General features: G+C 37.1%; 2 protein-coding genes across 5 annotated transcripts in view; both read right to left on the bottom strand.

The window, feature by feature from the left end:
* Positions 1-4,543, bottom strand: part of LOC144957471 (dolichyl-diphosphooligosaccharide--protein glycosyltransferase subunit STT3B-like) — a 37,582-nt gene extending 33,039 nt beyond the window's left edge. Inside the window, exon 1 of the mRNA XM_078888759.1 lies at positions 4,317-4,543. Within this exon, the coding sequence (XP_078744885.1) occupies positions 4,317-4,495 (179 nt within the window). The 5' untranslated portion in view covers positions 4,496-4,543. The remainder of the gene's footprint in view (positions 1-4,316) is intronic.
* Positions 4,544-12,452: 7,909 nt separating this feature from the next.
* Positions 12,453-19,751, bottom strand: part of LOC144958114 (uncharacterized) — a 37,742-nt gene continuing 30,443 nt past the window's right edge. For 3 of the 4 annotated variants that reach the window (XM_078889776.1, XM_078889777.1, XM_078889778.1), the window contains exons 16-17: positions 18,770-19,554; positions 12,453-13,577 (exon numbers count right to left, since the gene is read on the bottom strand). In XM_078889776.1, the coding sequence (XP_078745902.1) occupies positions 13,494-13,577; positions 18,770-19,554 (869 nt within the window). In that variant the 3' untranslated portion in view covers positions 12,453-13,493. The remainder of the gene's footprint in view (positions 13,578-18,769; positions 19,555-19,751) is intronic. The other variant, XM_078889779.1, reaches the window with a different exon arrangement.

Below are 19,751 nucleotides of genomic sequence, written 5' to 3'. Positions count from 1 at the left end.
ACAGAATAAAAATTAAGCTTCAAAAATAAGTACCAAAAGAATGTTAAACCTTCCCCAGTTTTAAAGTCCTTTCTTATCTACATTTTTTTTTTTTTTTTTTTTGATAATTTAATTTCATAGTTGAAATAAAATTCCTGTTTGACTATGACAGAATAGATTTCAACTCCATGAATCATTATTTCATTATTTAATTTTTTCAAAAGCAAAGTTGGGATTGAGGTAATCAGATGTCACCCATCGAGTTACTCATCATGCCCAATGTAGCTTGACATCCATATAAGGAAGAGTATTGGTTTGATCAATCACACTGGGTATTCAGTGTTGCTCATAATTACATAATGTGTTCTTTGCTCTGGATTTTATGTAGTAACCGTTATTCTGAGTAATAAAATTCAGAGGTGTCAGTCCGTTACCATCCATTTGTCAGTCCGTTACCGACACTTTTTCAAAGACTGCAGATTCAAATTTTTGACAATCTTTTAAATATTGCTAGTGGGTTGTAGAACAACATCTCGTGGTTACTATAAAAGAACTTATTTGTTACTGGAAGGTTTAACTTCAGAAAGTTTGATCCATCTACATATAAAATTGAAAAAGATGGATTTTCTGATGTCAGTCCGTTACCAACATTATAATGTCAAAAAAATTCAAGTTGATAAAGATTCATCTTTATCCTTTTGATATATGATAAGGACGGACATGATACATGTCCATGGGAAATATTAGCTCCATACAATAAATACGTTCCATTTCAGAGCACGAAATGTAAGCATTTTTGGTCTGATTTGTCAGTCCGTTACCTGTGGAATTTCCCATAGAGCAAATTAAATAATGAAATAATATTATCGGAGAAACAAAAAAATTCAACTGATTAAAAAAAACTCTTGCTCGGAACTCGGAACAAAAGTGAAAACAATGAAAATCAATTGGGAAGATAGAAAAAGTAAAAAAAAAAAAAAAAAGTGTGTGGGGGGGGGGGGGGGGGGGGGGGGGGAGTTGGGGGGGCGGTCGCGACTGGTTCGAATCTGTGCAGCTAAAAGGAGTAAAATGACAGGTGGCCTAAACCACTGAGCTGTCTATCCACACCGCTATCGGAATATCTTAAATTCATATATGAGCTAAACATATTTCCACCATTTTTGCTTCCTCGTTTTGGTAGTTATTTTCATCTCTGATTCGAATAAAAATATGTTGTTGGATCTAGTTTTGTGGACGTGTGATACTAAATTATATTGTCTTGTGCGAAGAAGACAGGGAAATAACAGGTGTCTGTTTTGGGCTTTGGGGCGAACAACACCATGGCCTAGGAATTCGTCCGCGAAATAAAAAATAATTCCCGGTCATCCCCAAAATTGTGGCCAGAATCAGCAAATTATAGAAACAAGAGATGATCAATAAAGTAGACCTGTAAATGAGCTCTATAAAAATTGACTGAAACTCTTCGACAAACTGAAGATTCAATTATTTTTTTTAAAATAAGGGCATCATTGGAGAGGAGAGTGATAAATACAATATATCAAAATAGTGGGTGTTATTTCTTACTGGAAGTATGACTGCCATAATTTGATGTAGAAGGAATGCTAATAAGCATGTCATTCATATAGGTAAAGATGACTTCATCAAAGTCATATTCCTGCCTCTGGAATTTTTTTGACATAGAAAAATAATCACCATTATCATCTTTAACTTCTAGCCATGACCAATTGAATTTATTCCTCACGGGACTCACATCTTTATCGATGCTCGACAAGTCTGAATTGCGATCCACGAACAGACAGCTCAGCCATTGTGAGAACATTAGAATAATGTAGCAATGAGCAAACTTGATTTTCAATCAGTAAATGACAGAGAAAAAAAAGCTTAAATAAATATGACTTCAGGCCAATACACTGAATTATTAAGTCTAGTAGCGCGCAGGTCCAATATTGAGGACGAGCATAACTGAGTCAGTGGGGCGATGGTCCAGTATTGAGGACGAGTTGGCTTTGACGCCAAGCGCGCCAGTCCATTATTGAGGACAAGATCAACCCCGTTTATGAATGGAGTTGTTAACCTTTCTATATTTAGAAATGCAGTAAAAATTTAATTGATTCTGATTGGTCAATAATTTAGCTATGTCCTTCAACTTGTTGAAGGCAAGTTAGTGGCCTTTCAAGTCATAAACAAAGCCAACAAAGAGCCCCCCCCCCTCCCCCCCACCCCCACCACGCTGTTTTGCATGCTCTGGTCATCTGTTACATCTCAAACAAAGGACACAAAGAAATAATGTTACCCACGTGTGTGTGTTTGTAGAAAATTCCTTTATTACATGTGTGCATCTGTACGTGGGCTCTTGGTGTGTATATGCGCGTGTTAGACGAAAACTAGGCTAATGTGTGTAGCAATAAGGTGTAAAGCCTTGCTCCCTCTCATTCCACCACTCAATTATTCGTAATAGAAAGATGACTGTTGCAGGTTTCATAAATTCTTACTAAGTTTGCTCTCTCAATAAATATCTTATTTCCCTTTAAGAAAATGTAAAGGTTGTACCATAAATTATTGCTATTAGCTCAAAAAAGTATATTTTCTGGGATGGGTGTAAATATTGAAAAACTGCTAGGCGACCTGCCATTGTTTCAACTGATCAGCTGTAGCAACTAGGCACTGTCCAGTGTAGCTTCCGGAATGCAAGGCCGCGTCACTTGAGTTAAGTAGAAGTGAATTATCAAGAAGAAACTTCGGCAGGCGTAGCGGAAAAATTCAAAGAATCGAAATGAAGGTAAATCGCCACAAAACAGCAAGCTCGCTTGGGCTTGAGCAAAACAATGCCAGAAAACGTCCTGATTTGCACGGGAATTAATTAGGCTACTTACCATTGTTCCTTATGATCAGGTACTCAATCAGTGAAGAAACGGTCAACCAGTTTGTTTACAACGTGAGGCAATCGAAATGTGCTTGTAGCAATCTATTCTACCTTTCGATTTGAAGATGTCTACATAACGGACTTGCGGCATTTCGCAATTTACTTTATCATAGTTTTGAGACTCGAAGGGTAAATGTGGTCAATTTTGGCTTAGATGAAACAGTGAAATTTATCGCTCGGTGGCTCAGTTAAAATTGGCTACAGTTCGAATCACGACGGATTGGAAAGTGAAAAAATAATTTAACGAAGGATGTGTGAAAATACCCAGGGAAGTGTTCAGACACGCCTTTTATAAAAAGCGTCGCTTTGTCTTGGCAATATATACATCGTTAATATAAACGGTCCCCATGAGCTATGCGTAGCGCTGTGGAACACTCCTAATTATTTTACGGACATTCGACTACGATTTGTGAATTCTTTCTTTTTTTTATTTCTTTCCTTTTTTAAATATTTGAATTTGACAAATTGACTGATTTCAGTTAATTGACTGAGAATTTACAGGTCTAATAAAGTTAACAGGTAGGTAAGTAGTGAAAATTTAAATGGTTGGTGGACTATGAACAGATTTGATGATTAACAACTTTCTTCCTGGTTGAAAATAAAAAGTCGAATTGCCAGTTTGACGTTTTCAGATCAAAGTAACAAAAGAAATTTGATTGATCCATTTGCTTTAAAATAATTTTTTTAAAAGAGCTGGATTTGACATTTGATCACTATTTACTTTCATCTTGTGTTAAATATCACTTGATATATTAACTGTTTTGGGACACAACCACTAGTATTTTTTCCAGAATATTTGGTATTTTTCACGCCTAGTTTGGCATTTTGCATAAAATCTTTCTGCCCACTTGCTACATGCGTCTGGGGATAACCAATTTTTGTTATCCCCAGACAGGCGTCTGGGAATAATGACAGCCATACTGGCGCTGATGACCTTTTTTAAAATTTTAGTTGCAAGCGCCGTGGGCCGTGAAACCCTTAAAAATTAAAAACAAATAGGCTACCTTTCCCTTTCATGAAATAAGTATGGGTTTTTAGGAAAATTAACCGCAAATTTTTTTTTTTATTTTGCTGTTTTTAGCTTGATAAATTTGGGATTTTTTTTTTTTTTTGTGTGCAAAACACCGCCATGTCAGATTGTATTGTGAATCGTGGGGAGTCTGCTAACCACACAACACAATAAATGGTCAGGCGCCGACCAGATTTTCCCGTTGTTAAATATTGGCAAATGCAAATTGTAAAATTTGCAATTCAGAGCATTTATCTCTCTCTTTACTCTGCAAGGATTTTGGTGGTATATAGCGACTTATTCAAGGAAGAAAAACAAATACATTCATAATAAACAAGCCGGTTTGCAGTTGAGTTTGTTTGGCACAATTAATCAATACAATTACAAAGAACAAACTCAACTAACCATGGATCAAATTCATGAATGATGCTCTCAAAACGAATGACAGCAAACAACCTGGCACTGAAACCTGCAAGCCAGGCTAGTGCAAGGATAAAAAAGCTCAGTAAACTTTTCCAACCACCGGGATTCCACATGGCTGAACGTATGTCAGTTGATCGACTAGCCAATTCGGTGTCAGCCATTTTGATTTAACCGCTTCCGCTCTCGACGCCACGCAGACACGAACAACCAATCAAAACCTTGCATGTGTGATGCAGAGTGAAGTCAGACAGGAAAGTACAGAATGTCAGTTTGGCTCTTCAAATACTGAATTCCAAAATTTGGCGTGTTTTTGTTTTTTTCCTTGTTTATATATAATAATATATATATTATGTGTATGTGTGTGTTGGGGGTGGGGGTGGGGGGGGGGGGGGGGGAATGAACAAAACGCGTATTTTTTATTAGAAATAAATAAATATATATATATATATATATATATATATATATATATATATATATATATATTGATAATAGCAATAATAATAATAATAATAATAATAATAATAATAATAATAATAATAATAATAATAATAATGATAATAATAATAATAATAATAATAATAATAATAATAATAATAATGATATTATTAATCATAATAATAATGATAATAATAATAATAATAATACTACTAATAATAATGATAATAATAATGATATAATAATAATAATAACAACAACAACAACAACAACAATAATAATAATAATAATAATAATAATAATAATAATAATAATAATAATAATAATAATAATAATAATAATAATAATAATAACAATAATAGTAATAACTGAAAGAAGAAGACGAATAGTAATAATAATAATAATAATAATAATAATAATAATAATAATAATAATAATGATGATGATGATGATGATGATGATGATGATGATGATGATGATGATGATGATGATGATGATGATAATAATAATAAATATTATTATTATATTATTATTATTATTATTATTATTATTATTATTATTTATTATTATTATTATTATTATTATTATTATTATTCGTCTTCTTCTTTATTTTATAGACGCTTCAATTCAATTTATGTCAGATAACGAGGCCGTTTCGGGTCTCCTATTTGTCAACAAAAAACGATGAATGAAACACTAAAGACAATAAGAGATGAGGATGGCGTTATTAAGACAAATCAACAAAGCAATCAGTTTTGATTGAAGCTCGGAGAAATATATAATTTTAAAAATGCAATACATTCTTCGATTCAATTTACGATGACAGATGATGTATGCCTGTCGGTTTCCCATTTGATTTAGCAAGATATGATGGAAGAGACGGTACAGACTACGGCAAACCTCGATGAAAGATTACTTCAAACAAGTAGCCAGATATAGAGGACGTACACCAACTTCACTTCCAACAACACTGAATCAAGATCTCAACAAATACAAAACATATTTTAAAACAACTGAAGAACTCATTTCAACAACACAAAGAAACATCCAATTGCCTTAGCACCTTGGTTGTTTTTATTTGTTGTTGTTTTATTTTTCTTTTGTTTTTGTTTTTTATTTATTTTCTTTTGCATTTGGGGTTTGCATTTGTTTTTCTTTTCTTTCTTTGTTTTTTTTTTTGTTTGTTTGTTTGTTTGTTTTGTTTTTTGTTTTTTTTTGTTTGTTTGTTTTTTTTCATTTTGTTTTGTTTTCTGATTTTGTTTACCATTTTTTCAACATTTTAATCATTTTGCTCCAGCACCGAACCTCATCGCTAAACATTCGTTTGTATGCTGTATAATTTTATTGATTATCAACTTATCACAACTTTATGCTTTTTTGTTGTTGTCAAAATACCTTATAATATAGGTTCCAAAAGAAGGAAAAAAAAAAGAAGAAAATATTGTATGGTCTCTTACTTTTTTTGGCATTTTGTAAACAGTGGATCTGTCAACTGTGTAGCAAAAATTATCGGCGATTCGTGGCACTGACAGGCAAGGTGTCCATTCACTGTTCACTTAATTCTCAACGAACTCGTTAGCTACATTATTTTATTTTATTTTATCACCGATGAATTTTAAAAATAAAATTGAAAATATTATTTCTCTTAATAATTTTTTTAAAAACGAAACAGTTTCTCAATAACTATAACAACTTCTACAACAACTAATTAAATAAAAATAATAATAATAATAATAATAATAATAATAATAATAATAATAATAATAATAATAATAATAATAATAATAATAATAATAATAATAATAATAATAATAATAATAAGTTTCAAAACGAAATAAGTGTGTATTAGTATTATAGGTACATCCTCTGTGTTCATTACCATAATCAATAGCAGAAATTACGGAATATTATCTTGCATTAGCGGAATCAAGGGCTGTTTTAAGGGATGGTTCCACAAAATTCCGCATGGTAGGCATGCCTGCATACATTTTAGCTTGAAAAACAGAACAGAATACTTAACACAGAATTGTTTTGGCTCAAAACCCTTCCTAAGCCAACAATTAAAAAAAAAAACTAGTCATTTTTTCACATAAAACATAATATGGCAGAAAGGGTCACTGAACATCTAACCAAACACCATAGCTGAAAATCTTTGAGCCAAGTTTTAAGCCTGGAATGTTTTTGTTGTTTTGAAGCTGTAATATTCATATGTACCTGGATACCTCTGTATAGAGCTTTTAGACTTGGTGTAGTCTCCTTCGCTCCTCCTCATCTATTAATGATTGGACCAATTTTTATAATTGAACTTGTTTCGTAGGATGTTAATGTTGCTTATCTCCAACTCTGCTTTGAATTTATTCAATTTTTTTGCTGATACTGTGGTTTCTTGCAGTTTATTCCAGTTATTTACAATTCTAGATGAAAAAAAGTTCCTTCTTTCATTTGTTTTAAAACGTTTCTTTTTCCAGTTTCTTGCTGTTTCCTCGTGTCTGAATGTTCTTGTTTGGTTTAAGAAATCCTGCCTCTACCCTGTCTATTCCCTTTACTATTTTATATGTTTGGATCATATCTCCTCTTCTTCTCCTGTAATCTTAGGTATTTGATCAATACTCTTGAAATTACAACCTATTGTCTTTACATACAGAGATGAGACAAGGATCCAATTAGGCTTAAAGGAAACAGGAATACATCATTGTTAGTTCTCTCAAGAGGAAAACTTTTAGGTTTAAAAAAAAAAAATTAACAATTTAGCTTTATATAGCGCAATATCCACTAAATGTGCTCAAAGCGCTTTACAAGGGGTCCCTGGTCAACAGCAACATTTAACATGTAGGACGGGACATGCCACCTGTTAGGCGATATTATAATTTTTCTGACAAAGACACCGCTGTTAACGGCAAAGTACTCATTTTACACCTGAATACGGTGAGAGAATGTGAGTAAAGAGCCTTTTCCAAGGACTCAACTATGCGCCGAGCGCGAGGCTCGAACCCAGGACCTTCCGATCCGGAAGCGAGTGTCATACCACTAGACCACATAGCCGTTATAAAAATTTAAAAAAAAATCGTAGTGAAAATAATTATTTGAAATACATAAGTCAAACAACTTAAGCACAATAATATCGATCTATGTAGAAAACCAGTTTACAAACTACAGCGGAACCTCGCCATAATAGGCATCGTGGGGCCAGTCTGTTATAACCGAGATTGCCGAATTTCAAGGAAAACAACCCAAATGGCCAATCTCTCTCTCTCTCTCTCTCTCTCTCTCTCTCTCTCTCTCTCTCTCTCTCTCTCTCTCTCTCTCTCTCTCACACACACACAAACACAGAGCGGTCAGCTTGAACGTGACACAGCAGCTGTGTCTGTGCGTCTGTTTTTTTTTTTTGGGCTAGCCTATACATTGCCTACAGCATGGCGTATTTTATACTGAAAATGATGTAATATAGTAGTAAGTAACATACACACACACACACACACACACACACACACAGAGAGAGAGAGAGAGAGAGAGAGAGAGAGAGAGAGAGAGAGAGAGAGAGAGAGAGAGAGAGAGAGAGAGTTCACGAACCAGGCCTAGCCTACATCTTTGTTGTCTTTGGCTGTCGGCATATATCTAAGCATAATGTAGGCTAATTCATTATTGTATATTTGAAGTTCGGCACCCCTGTTATAACCGTATAGGCCTTTAAAAGTCCCTGTTATAGCCGATGAATTTTACAAAAGGCTAAGAGGAGAGAAAAAAGGGAATTTTCAAAAGCCCTTGTTATAACCAGGTCCCTATTATAACGAGGTTCAATTGTATGACAAATTAATAAAACAAACAAAAAATCAAGATGCCGCTAAAACTCAAGACCTGCAAGAGAGGTGTAAGGGTATGAAATATCTAGTGGCGTTAAAACTTATAAAGAGTTTAACTGGTTGGTCTTTTAAATATTCAATAGCTTACAGTTTACTCTCACTTGATAGCCTGGCATAGCCTCAGGTCTTTGCCTCGAACCCAAAGGGTATCAAGTTCAATTCTTCGGCGCGCGATGGGGCCTTGAGCAAATCACCACTTCCCAGTTCACACTTTACACGGTTGCACTTCTCTTGGAATAGGCCCTAAAATGTTTTTGGGTTTTTTACGGTGCTTACAACACATTTAGGTCATATCAGCGCCAGTAAAAAGGAAGAGAATGGAATAGTAACAAATGTAAGAATTACAATTAAAGCACTAAAGAAAAGTAAAACAAAAGGGGATTGGTTCACAATTAGGGTACATTGTAGATTCCGACAGCAAACCATCAACCTACTTAGTTTTAAATAACCTAAAAGTCTCGCCCAGACACCAGCGCATGATCCCGCATACGGACGATTTATGAGGGAAAAAATATCACTTCCCAAAAATAACAATATACATTTGACAGTTTCCCTCTCAACCAAGGGCTCTGGCAAGGGCTAGAGCAAAACCAAGTAATCCCATTCCAAAGCAAAGACAGAAATCAATTCAGAAAAAAACTGATATAGGGAGAAAGAAGACATAACAAGTGACCCCTTGCGCACAATGGGAGGTCAGATGACCCCCCCCCCCCCCCCCCCCACTCCAATGACCTTAAATAAAATTAAATTTTCCCTTTGGGTTGAATTAAAGAATAATTCATTTATTCGTTGATTTATCTAGAAAAATGTCATAAAGGACATGTGTGTTTGTGTTTGTGTGGGTGTGTGTATGCCTGTGTGTGTGTGTGTGTGTGTGTGTGTGTGTGTGTGTGCGCGCGCGAGCGTCTGCATGAAATAGGTCAATGGGATAACAGCCCTGTCTGTGTTTGAACAGTTGCAATAAGTAGCAAATATTCTGTAAGTTTTCAAAACACGCAGTTAGCGCTGTGTTTCAACAAAAACAATTCAACATTAAATGTGTGGATTTGAAGGTTATCACGAACTGTAGGCTTGGGCTATATAACAACACCGTACAATTATAAAACATTCTTTTAATATCATGTTTTAGTTTGAATGTAAAATGCACACTTGTTCTGCACTGTATCAACACAAACACAATTAGCGTCATTCTGCCTCTTACCATAATAATAATAATAATAATATAATAATAATAATATATAATAATAATAATAATAATAATAATAACAATAACATAATAATAATAATAATAATAATAATAATAAATAATAATAATAATAATAATAATAATAATAATAATAATAACAATAATGAATAATAATAATAATAATAATAATAATAATAATAATAATAATAATAATAATATATAATAATAATAATAATAATAATAATAATAATAATAATAATATACTTTATTCATCCAAAAATGACAACAACTACAATAAAAATAAAAGAAATATTGGAATTGGACACATCAATCAACACATTCTGATGACGAGGATAATGAAAAGGAGAAATGGAACGACTACGGAAAGATTCAGAGCATCACTCTATCCAAAGAGATGCAATTTTCCTCCATTTTGCGAAGGTTGAAGCATGCCTTTTCCCAGTCTTCCCTTTTTATATCATTTATTGCCTCGTCTCAATCTTTCCCTTTACTTGGGCCCAAATATTGTTTGTTTGTTTTTAAGGGTTTTACGGCGCTTGCAACACATTAAGGTCATATCAGCGCCAGTAAAAAGGAAGAAAATGGGATAGTAAAAAGTTCTAGAATTACAATTAAAGAAACCAAGAGAAAGTAAGACAAAGGGGGAACTAGGAACAAATAGGGATCAGATGTAGATTCCAAGAGCATACCTTCAATGTACTTAGTTTGAGATCACCTATAAGTCTCATCCGGACACAAGCACAAAATCCAACAAGGAGGAATACACTCAAATGCTTACATTATACATTATAAATAAATATAATGATACATAACAAAGAGATGATTTACAAGGAAAAAAATATCATCTCCCAAAAAAATATCTATGCATTTGACTGTTTCCCTCCCAGCTAGGACTCCGGCCAGGGCCAAGACAAAACCAAGTAATCTCATTCCAAGACAAAGACAGAAAGCATGTTGGAAAACAGATATAAGGGGATAGAAGACACAGTATGTACCTCCCTGCCCACTATGGGCCCAAATAAGCTCGATTGGATTGCGCTAATAGTGATATGGGGGAAGTCACGCAACCTCGTGTCAAAACTCCCTGATTAAACAGTCTGCTTTGAAAACTGTTTCTGATTTGTTCTTTTCACTAAGGAGTTTAGGCCCTTTGATAAAAGGGCAGAATATGCAGTGTTGCCCGAATGAAGCCATTAAACTATGTCAGCATTTATAGTTGTTGTAGTTGGGCCACCGAATGGTAGATTTGTTCAATACAGTACAGCTGGGTGCTTCCAGGGAAGGCAGCAAACGGTTCTTTAGTTTTCAAAAACCTCAGCATTGACCCCAGAATGATAGTCTCTATCTTCCAGATGATAAATGGCATGACATCCTTCTAAATATCCAGTATCTTCACCGCCTGCGAGATGGAGAGAGAGAGAGAGAGAGAGAGAGAGAGAGAGAGAGAGAGAGAGAGAGAGAGAGAGAGAGAGAGAGAGAAAGAGAGAGAGAGACGGGTATGGTAGGGGAGATGAGGAAGGAGTAGACAGAAAGAACAATATGAGAGAGTGTGTGAGTGTGTGTGTATTAAGAGAGAGTGGAAGTGAGGGAGAGAGATAGAAAGTGTGGTGAGGAAGGAGTAGAGAAAGAAAAGTATGAAAGAGTGTGTGACTGTGTGTTGAGAGAGAGAGAGAGAGAGAGAGAGAGAGAGAGAGAGAGAGAGAGAGAGAGAGAGAGAGAGAGTTTTCCTCCCACGATGCGAACGATTCAACAGATATGAGCATATTAATATTATGGAGACAATACACACTCCAACTCCAACGAGGCAGGCGTATAGGTCATGCGAGTTACGCGATAAAGGTCCCTTACATAAACATTGGCCGTTTTTTTTCTGTCTTTCTGTCTTTTTTTGTTGTTTTTTTTTTTTTTGCGCCTACTTTATTACCACAGACCTACACAGTAAATCTTGCTATAACGTTTTGGGCGGAGCTGGAAAAGTTGGCAGTAAAGGAATTAATTCCACTATACAACATTAGTAAGTTTACCTTAGGAAGAGGTTGAAGATATTATTAATGGGTTCGGTTAAATAAACTGGTACTGTACTGTAAGTACGAAAAGACACTCATTCTGTTGTATTTGTCAGACTATAAACGTTTAAGATTATACATAGATAGTTTTGTGTGTTGATACGTTATATCCGGCTGGCGAATGTTTTTTGGCCAATGAGAAGTGAGAGTGAGATGATTATGAGCTCTATGTGAAGCCTGGGACTAGGCGAGATACTTGAGTTTTTGAAGTGCGGTTAAAAGTTAAAAGAAGTGGCGAGGTTGAAATGGAATGGGTGGAAAGCAGGGGAAGGGAAGGTGGTAAAGCTGTTTTTTGTTTGTTTGTCTGGTTTTTTTTTTTTTTTTTTTTTTTTTTTTTTTTGGGGGGGGGGGGGGGGGGGGGGGGTGAATTGTTTTGTCGTACTCTGGAAAAACCCATATTTTAAAATTTGGCCAGAAAACTCGTCCTTCAAATATCGTCCCAATAGTTTTGCCCACAAAGCACTACACAGGATATGGTCGCTGTAATCTTGTTTTAATTTTGGGAAAGAAGGAACCAAAAAAAAAAAAAAACCAACAAGGAACTAAAAAATAAAATTCTGACAAATACATTTTATTTCAATTCAGACTTTTACACACTAGTGTATAATTATAGAAACATTCACCACAAGTCTGTATCTCATGTTGTATTATTGAAATATTGAAAAATATTTGAGAGATAGGGAAAATATGTGAAAATCAAAACAATTATAAAAATTCTGAAAGATTTACATACCTGTTAGTTATCACTTTTCTTTTCACATGTGAAAGATGAAAGATCAAAGAATATTATATTCACACAAAAATATTTTTTTTTAAATTGTCACTTATATCCACTGTCTCTCTATGTTCTCCTACTATTTAGCACACACACAGCAAATCCCAATCTCACTCCCTTCCAACCTATCACGTCGACGAGGGTCATAACTCCAATACTTGGGCATCCAACACACAACTCCTGCTCCAAACTGACACATCAATTACGTCTTCAGGGTTATAGCATCAATACTTGGGCATCCAACACACAACTCCTGCTCCAAACTGACACATCAATTACGTCTTCAGGGTTATAGCATCAATACTTGGGCATCCACACACAACTCCTGCTCCAAACTGACACATCAATTACGTCTTCAGGGTTATAGCATCAATACTTGGGCATCCAACACACAACTCCTGCTCCAAACTGACACATCAATTACGTCTTCAGGGTTATAGCATCAATACGTGGGCATCCAACACACAACTCCTGCTAGAAACTGACACTGACACACCAATGACGTCGTTGGGCATCCAACACACAACTCCTGCTCCAAACTGACACATCAATTACGTCTTCAGGGTCATAGCACCAATGCTTGGGCATCCAACACACAACTCCTGCAAGAAACTGACACACCAATGACGTCTTTGGGCATCCAACACACAACTCCTGCTACAAACTGACACATCAACGTCTTTGGGCATCCAACACACAACTTTTAATCAAAACGGACACACACATCAATGGCGTCATCAAGGTCATAGTATCAATACTTGGGCATCCAACACACAACTTCTGTTCCAAACTGACAAACAAATGATGCGTCCAGGGTCAAACCATCAACACTTGACCATCCAACACACGGCTCCTGTTCCAAACCAACTCAACCAATTTGTCAGACAGATCATCTCCAGTCTGAAATAATTTTTTTTTAAAAGGGAGGGGGGAGGGAGGGAATAGAATTAAGTAATAAAAACAAAAGACTAACACTAACAGCTGATATGAACTTCGGTAATATTTTAAAAAACAAAACATGAACACATCTTCTCAAAAAGGAGTCTTACAAAGTCAAAATCCCATGGAATGGAACATATCTTGGACTTCTGAAATTGCTTGTTACCCTTTAGAAAGCACTATTGGATTGAAAAGTAATTTAAACCAGAACATTCCATGATAACGAATCACAGGTGGGTGAGTGGAGGAAACAGAACAAAAAGTTCAGGTGCCTATTAAAAGTACTAGTCCTTCGGAGCCATAAGACCCGGTCACAGTTTCTATAGCATTAAATGGAAAATAGAAATTGAATGCTACTCTTTGGAAAAGAGGTAAGTCTATCACAAAATACGTTCTGCCGAATCTAACTGACATAGCTACTTAATTACTGCTGAGTGGATAAGGAGGGAGGGGTAGGGGCGGATCAGAAAAAATATCCACATCACCAGGGATTGATTGCATGCTACCCTTTGGATAAGACGTAAGTCTATCACAAAATACATTCTGCCAAATCTACCTGACCCAGCTACTTAATTACTGCTGTGTGGATAAGATGTGAGGGGTAGGGGGGGGGGGGGGGGGCCAGAAAAAATATCCACATCATCAGGGATTGATTATAGTCCCTTTGCGTATGAAGAAAGTGCTCTAGTAACTGAGCTATTGGAACTCCTTTATGGGGCTCGTTTAAAAAAAGTAGTCCTTTAGAGCCATTATTCCCATGGAGCTAGAGAAATGGACAATAGCAATTGCTTGCTACTCTTTGGATGGGATGCAAGTCTATTTTTTTGTTTGTTTGTTGCTTTAGGTCTCTTCCAACACAATTGAGGTTATATGAGAGACCGCTGAAACAAAAAAACAAGCAATCTAACAAAAATAGTACAAATGTAAATCAAAATCATAACCTAAAGATATCATAAGCTAAATTATAAATAACCAAGAACAAACAGGCAGAAGATTTACAGGAAAAAAAATATCCCCTGTCAAAAATACAATCACAAACCAAAGAAGCAGGATAGGCTAGTAAAGAGAAGAAGAAACGACATCACCCATCGTACACCCATGCGAACATCATAGGTATATGATTCAAGGGTGATGCTCCCATCCAACCACCCGCGATGCAAGTCTATCTATCGCAAAGTACTTTCAATTAGATCTAAAAGACTCAGCTACCCAATAACTGCTGGGTGGTCAGGGGGTCAGTAAAAAATCTCTACTATACCAGGGATCGATCTCAGTCCCTTTGTGTGTGAAGCAAGTGCTCTACCAACTGAACTATCAGAACCCTTTGGAGGCTTGTGATCAGCTCAAAACCTCTGACTTTCTTAATATCATATTGTGAGCCCTAACGTAGCCTTTGTAAATTGTAAATGCATAGCTTGATACTTTTTTTTTTTTTAATATGTCACAATACAAAATAAAAGTTTTTGTTTCCATGAGCATACCAACGAAAACTCAATTTTCCTTTTCTTTTAGTGATCGTCACCTTCATCATCATCATTGCCTTTTTCACCCTGGGTCAGGGTATAGGCCACAGACAAACAGTTTCCATCCTTCTCTATCCTGAGCCAACTTTTTTATCTCATTCCAGGTCTTACCACTTCTCTGTATATCAGCTTCTTTAATTCTTCTCCATGTTCCTCGTGGCCTTCCCCTTGATCTTCTGCCCTGAGGGTTCCAGTCCAATACTTTCTTTGTTATAGTTGAGTCATTCTTTCTAAGCGTGTGTCCAATCCACCTCCATCGTCTTCTTCCTATATCCTCTCCTACTGGTTTCTGCTGTGTTCTTTTCCATACTTCTTCATTTTTTATTCTATCCATCCATTTTATTCTGAGTAGCTTACGCATGCACCTGTTTACAAAAATCTGTACCCTCCTTATACATGCCTGTGATGCGTTCCAAGTTTCACATCCATACAGTAGGACAGACTTCACGTTTGAGTTGAAAAGTCTTAGCTTTAGTTGAAGGGAGATATCTTTAGTTCTCCAAACTCTGTTCAAAGATGTGAATGCAGCCTGTGCCTTTCCTATTCGTGCTTTCACCTCTGCTTCCGTGCCTCCATCCTTGTCAATTATACTTCCGAGATAGCAGAAAGTGTCTATATCTTCGAGTTCCTGATCTTTTACTTTGATCTGCTCCCTTTGACGCGTACCTATCCTCAAGACCTTTGACTTTGCAGGGTGTATTCTTAGACCAATTGATTCCGAGAGGCTGTTTATAATTGTGGTTTTTGTTTGCATCTGGTCCTGGGTGTGGGACAAAAGAGCCAGATCATCTGCAAAATCCAGATCATCCAACTGTGTCCAGGGGGTCCACTGTATCCCATTTCTTCTCCCTTTGGAGGTTTCCTTCATTAGCCAATCAATGGCAAGGATGAACAGGAATGGAGAGAGCAAGCATCCCTGCTTGACACCAGTCTTAATTTCAAAGCTGTCAGTCAGCTGATCTTCATGTACAACCCTGCAACTTGATCCTTCATACATTTCCTTAATGAGGTTTACTATCTTTTCAGGGAGTCCATAATGTGCCAGAATTTTCCACAATGTTGCTCTGTCAATACTGTCGAAAGCCTTCTCGTAATCCAGAAAGTTGACAATAAGAGGAGAGTTCCATTCTATAGACTGTTCCACTATGACTCGCAGAGAGGCAATCTGGTCGGTGGTTGAACGGTTTTTCCGAAAACCTGCCTGTTCGTCCCGCAGTTTAGCATCTGTTGCATTCTTAATTCTCTCTAAAATAATACGGTTGAAAACCTTTCCTGGGATAGAAAGAAGAGTGATGCCTCGATAATTATTACAATTACTGAGGTCCCCTTTCTTTGGAAGCTTGATAAGATGTCCTTCCTTCCAATCCTTTGGGAATATCCCGTCATTCCAGATTCTCTCAAATAGTGGGTGCAGGGCCTCAGCATTTCTTTCCGCATCAACTTTTAGAGCCTCCGGTGGAATCTGGTCTGGTCCAGCAGCTTTCCCCCTTTTCATCTTGTTAATGGCACCCACAATCTCTGCTATCGATGGTGGATCACAGCTAATTGGTAGCTCATTCCTTGCAGGCAAAATTTCTGGCTGGTTGTCTGGTGGTGGTCTGTTCAGAAGGCAGTTGAAATGTTCCCTCCATCGTTCAGATTGAGCCTCTTTTCCAAAAATAGTTTTCCCATCTTTGTCTTTGACTGGTACCTCTGGTTTCCCATATTTTCCAGCAAGTGTCTTGGTAGTTTGATAAAGGATCCTCATGTGTCCTCCAGTCGCTGCTGCTTCTGCTTTCTCTGCAAGTCTGTTCATGAATGCTTCCTTGTCTTTCTTCACAGATCTTTTGACTTCCTTAGCTATGGCTCGATACTGCTCTTGTGCATCCAGTCTTGAAGCCCTTGTTCGGCTTGCATTCACTTGTTCCTTCCTTGTTCTCCTCTTTTCAATAAGGTCCAAGGTGGTTGGACTTATCCATTCTTTATGTTCCGATTTCTTTACCCCCAATACCTCGTGGCAAGTTGTTATGTAAACTTCCTTGATCTTTGCCCAATGTGACTCTACATCTATGTCCTCCTCGAGCTCAGTAAGAGGTTGGAATCTATTACTCAATTGTAGTTTGAATTCCTCATTCTTTTCCCCATCAAGTGCATTCACCTCGAATTTTCTTCTTGTATGTGATCTGGCCCCGTGTTTTCTGAGTCGGAGCTTAAGCTTTGCCAATAGCAGGTGGTGGTCTGATCCAACATCTGCCCCTCTCCGTACTGTCACATCTTCCAATGAACGTCTGAATCTACGAGAGATACAAAAATGATCAATCTGATTCTCTGTCACACCATCTGGTGAGACCCAAGTTGCTTTGTGGATCCTCTTATGGGGGAACACTGATCCTCCAATCACAAAACTGTTGAATGCACAGAAATTTGCAAATCTCTCACCATTATCATTCATTTCTCCCATGCCATGACGTCCCATGATACCTTCATAGCCTACGTTATCCTGTCCCACTTTTGCATTAGCATCTCCCATCAATATGTTGATGTCTTTCCTTGGCAACTTGTCAATGACTTGTTGTAGCAGACCATAAAATGTATCTTTGTCCTCATCTGTTGCATCATTTGTTGGGGCATAGATCTGTACAATGTTCATGCTGATCTTCTTACTCCGTGTTGTAAAGGACGCCATGATGATCCTTTCTCCGCATTGTTCCCATCCTCTCAGTGACTTCTGGGCAAACTTGCTTAGAATTATTCCTACTCCCTGTGTATGAATCCCGTCCCCTCTCCCTGAATATAAAATCTTCTCCCCAGACTTGAGGTGTTTCTGTCCGGATTGTATCCAGTGGGTTTCGCTTACTCCAAGTATATGCAGCCTGTATCTTCTCATCTCAGTCACAACTTGAGAGCTTTTTCCTGCTTCATACATGGTGCGAACGTTCCACGACGCAATTCGAAGCTGCTTGTTTGGCGAAGACGTCATCGGGTCAGCAGAGTCCTTTCGGCTTTGTCTGTTGTCCTTCATAAATTCTGTAATTCCAGAAACTCTTCGGTCGCCCAAGCTAAAAAAAGGATTTGGTTTGTCTGTCTGTGTTTCTGTAACGGTTTGAGTTTAACGGAAAGGGGTGTTAACCCTTTGCCAACCCCCAACCTGGAGGACCAGGTGACTCAAAGATGGGGGAATCACACACCATTAGTCGCCTTTTACGACACGCTGGCTTGGCGTTGGGCTATTCTTGACCCTCTCAGTTGAGGGACCCCGGACACCACACGGGGTGATCGTCACCTTGTATTGTGAATAATAATTTGGCTACGGTCCAAGACCATACTGCAATATCTCAACAACAGACAATCTGCCTGAAAAATAAGTCTGAAAAGCAGAAACTGAACCTGGCAGTTGTGCATGTTTTTGTCCTGTATCGCCATGGACATAAACGTATTTATACTTAGAAGGTAAAAAAAGTAAAGGTTGACCAAGAAAAACATATTTGAACAGTTTGAACAGCTGGGTGACAAAGAAAGAGAAGAGTAATATTAGTTTTTTGAGGTTATCTGATCAGAGAGATAAATTGCGTACCATGATCACCAATGTCTGGCACAGACTTGGTACTTGAAGAAGAAGAAGAATACTTAGAAAAATAAAATAAAATCTACCTGATTTATAATGCTGGTAATACAGATATCCGAGATTGAGAAGTTGTGTAATATCTGGCGCATTTCCTTCATGTAATACTGGCACGTACAAATACGGGATACCCATGATTTGGAATGAGTGGTGACCATTGCATTTGAAATCGGAGTCCTTTGACTTCTTTGAACACTTGGATAAAGAGAGGAAACAGTTGGTTGCGATGTGTCATGGTCATCATCGTCCATTTCAAAACTGTCATCACTCAAACCTGCTATTGTCACTCGATACCCGGATTGTTGTTGCTGTTGTTGGTTTGCCTGTGACTGTTTGGAAGAAAATCTTGTATGATGTTGGTCTGAAGGAAGATGGGGCGATTGATGATCAGATGTATCATTGTTGTTTACAATGTAATCTCCAATACCATTGCCATTACCGCTTAATATCCCAGAATCATGGCAGGTGTCACCAAAATTGTCCATCTCCATGGTTGAGGAAGCCTTTGTCAAAGAGTTTGTGGATGATACAGAATATACATGAACTTCCTGATAGTTATCGTTGTGATTTTCTAAGGCGGGTGAGTGAATGGATGAATTAAAATCAATTTGTTGTTGAAGAAGTTGCTGCTGTTGCTCCAGTAGTTTCAACTGCTGTTTCAATAGTTGTTGCTGTTGCTGGAGGACCAGTAAATGCTGCTGGTGTTGTTTTTGCTGCAGGCTCTGCTGATGATTATAATAATAACTGTGATCCTGTGTTGATGCAGGAGTTTGGTAATGAGATTCTTCTCCTGTTGTGAAATGTGTTTGGAAAGCTGGAAGAAGTAATTGAAAAAAATGAGAGTAAATATATATAGGGCTTTTCAACAGACTTAACATGCTCAATGCATTTTACGTTTTATTTATCTCTCAGCAGGCCAAACAGAACAGTAATTCCATTCCATAAAGTAAGCAACACTGCCATCTTAAGACAAAGGGTCGCATATTGGAGAAACGAAATTTTACAGGAGAA

The sequence above is a fragment of the Berghia stephanieae genome, chromosome 12, assembly GCF_034508935.2.
Source record: "Berghia stephanieae isolate SIO BIC M18660-M18661 chromosome 12, UCSD_Bste_1.3, whole genome shotgun sequence".
Taxonomy (NCBI): domain Eukaryota; kingdom Metazoa; phylum Mollusca; class Gastropoda; order Nudibranchia; family Aeolidiidae; genus Berghia; species Berghia stephanieae.
This window is presented reverse-complemented; position numbering and strand designations above follow the sequence as displayed.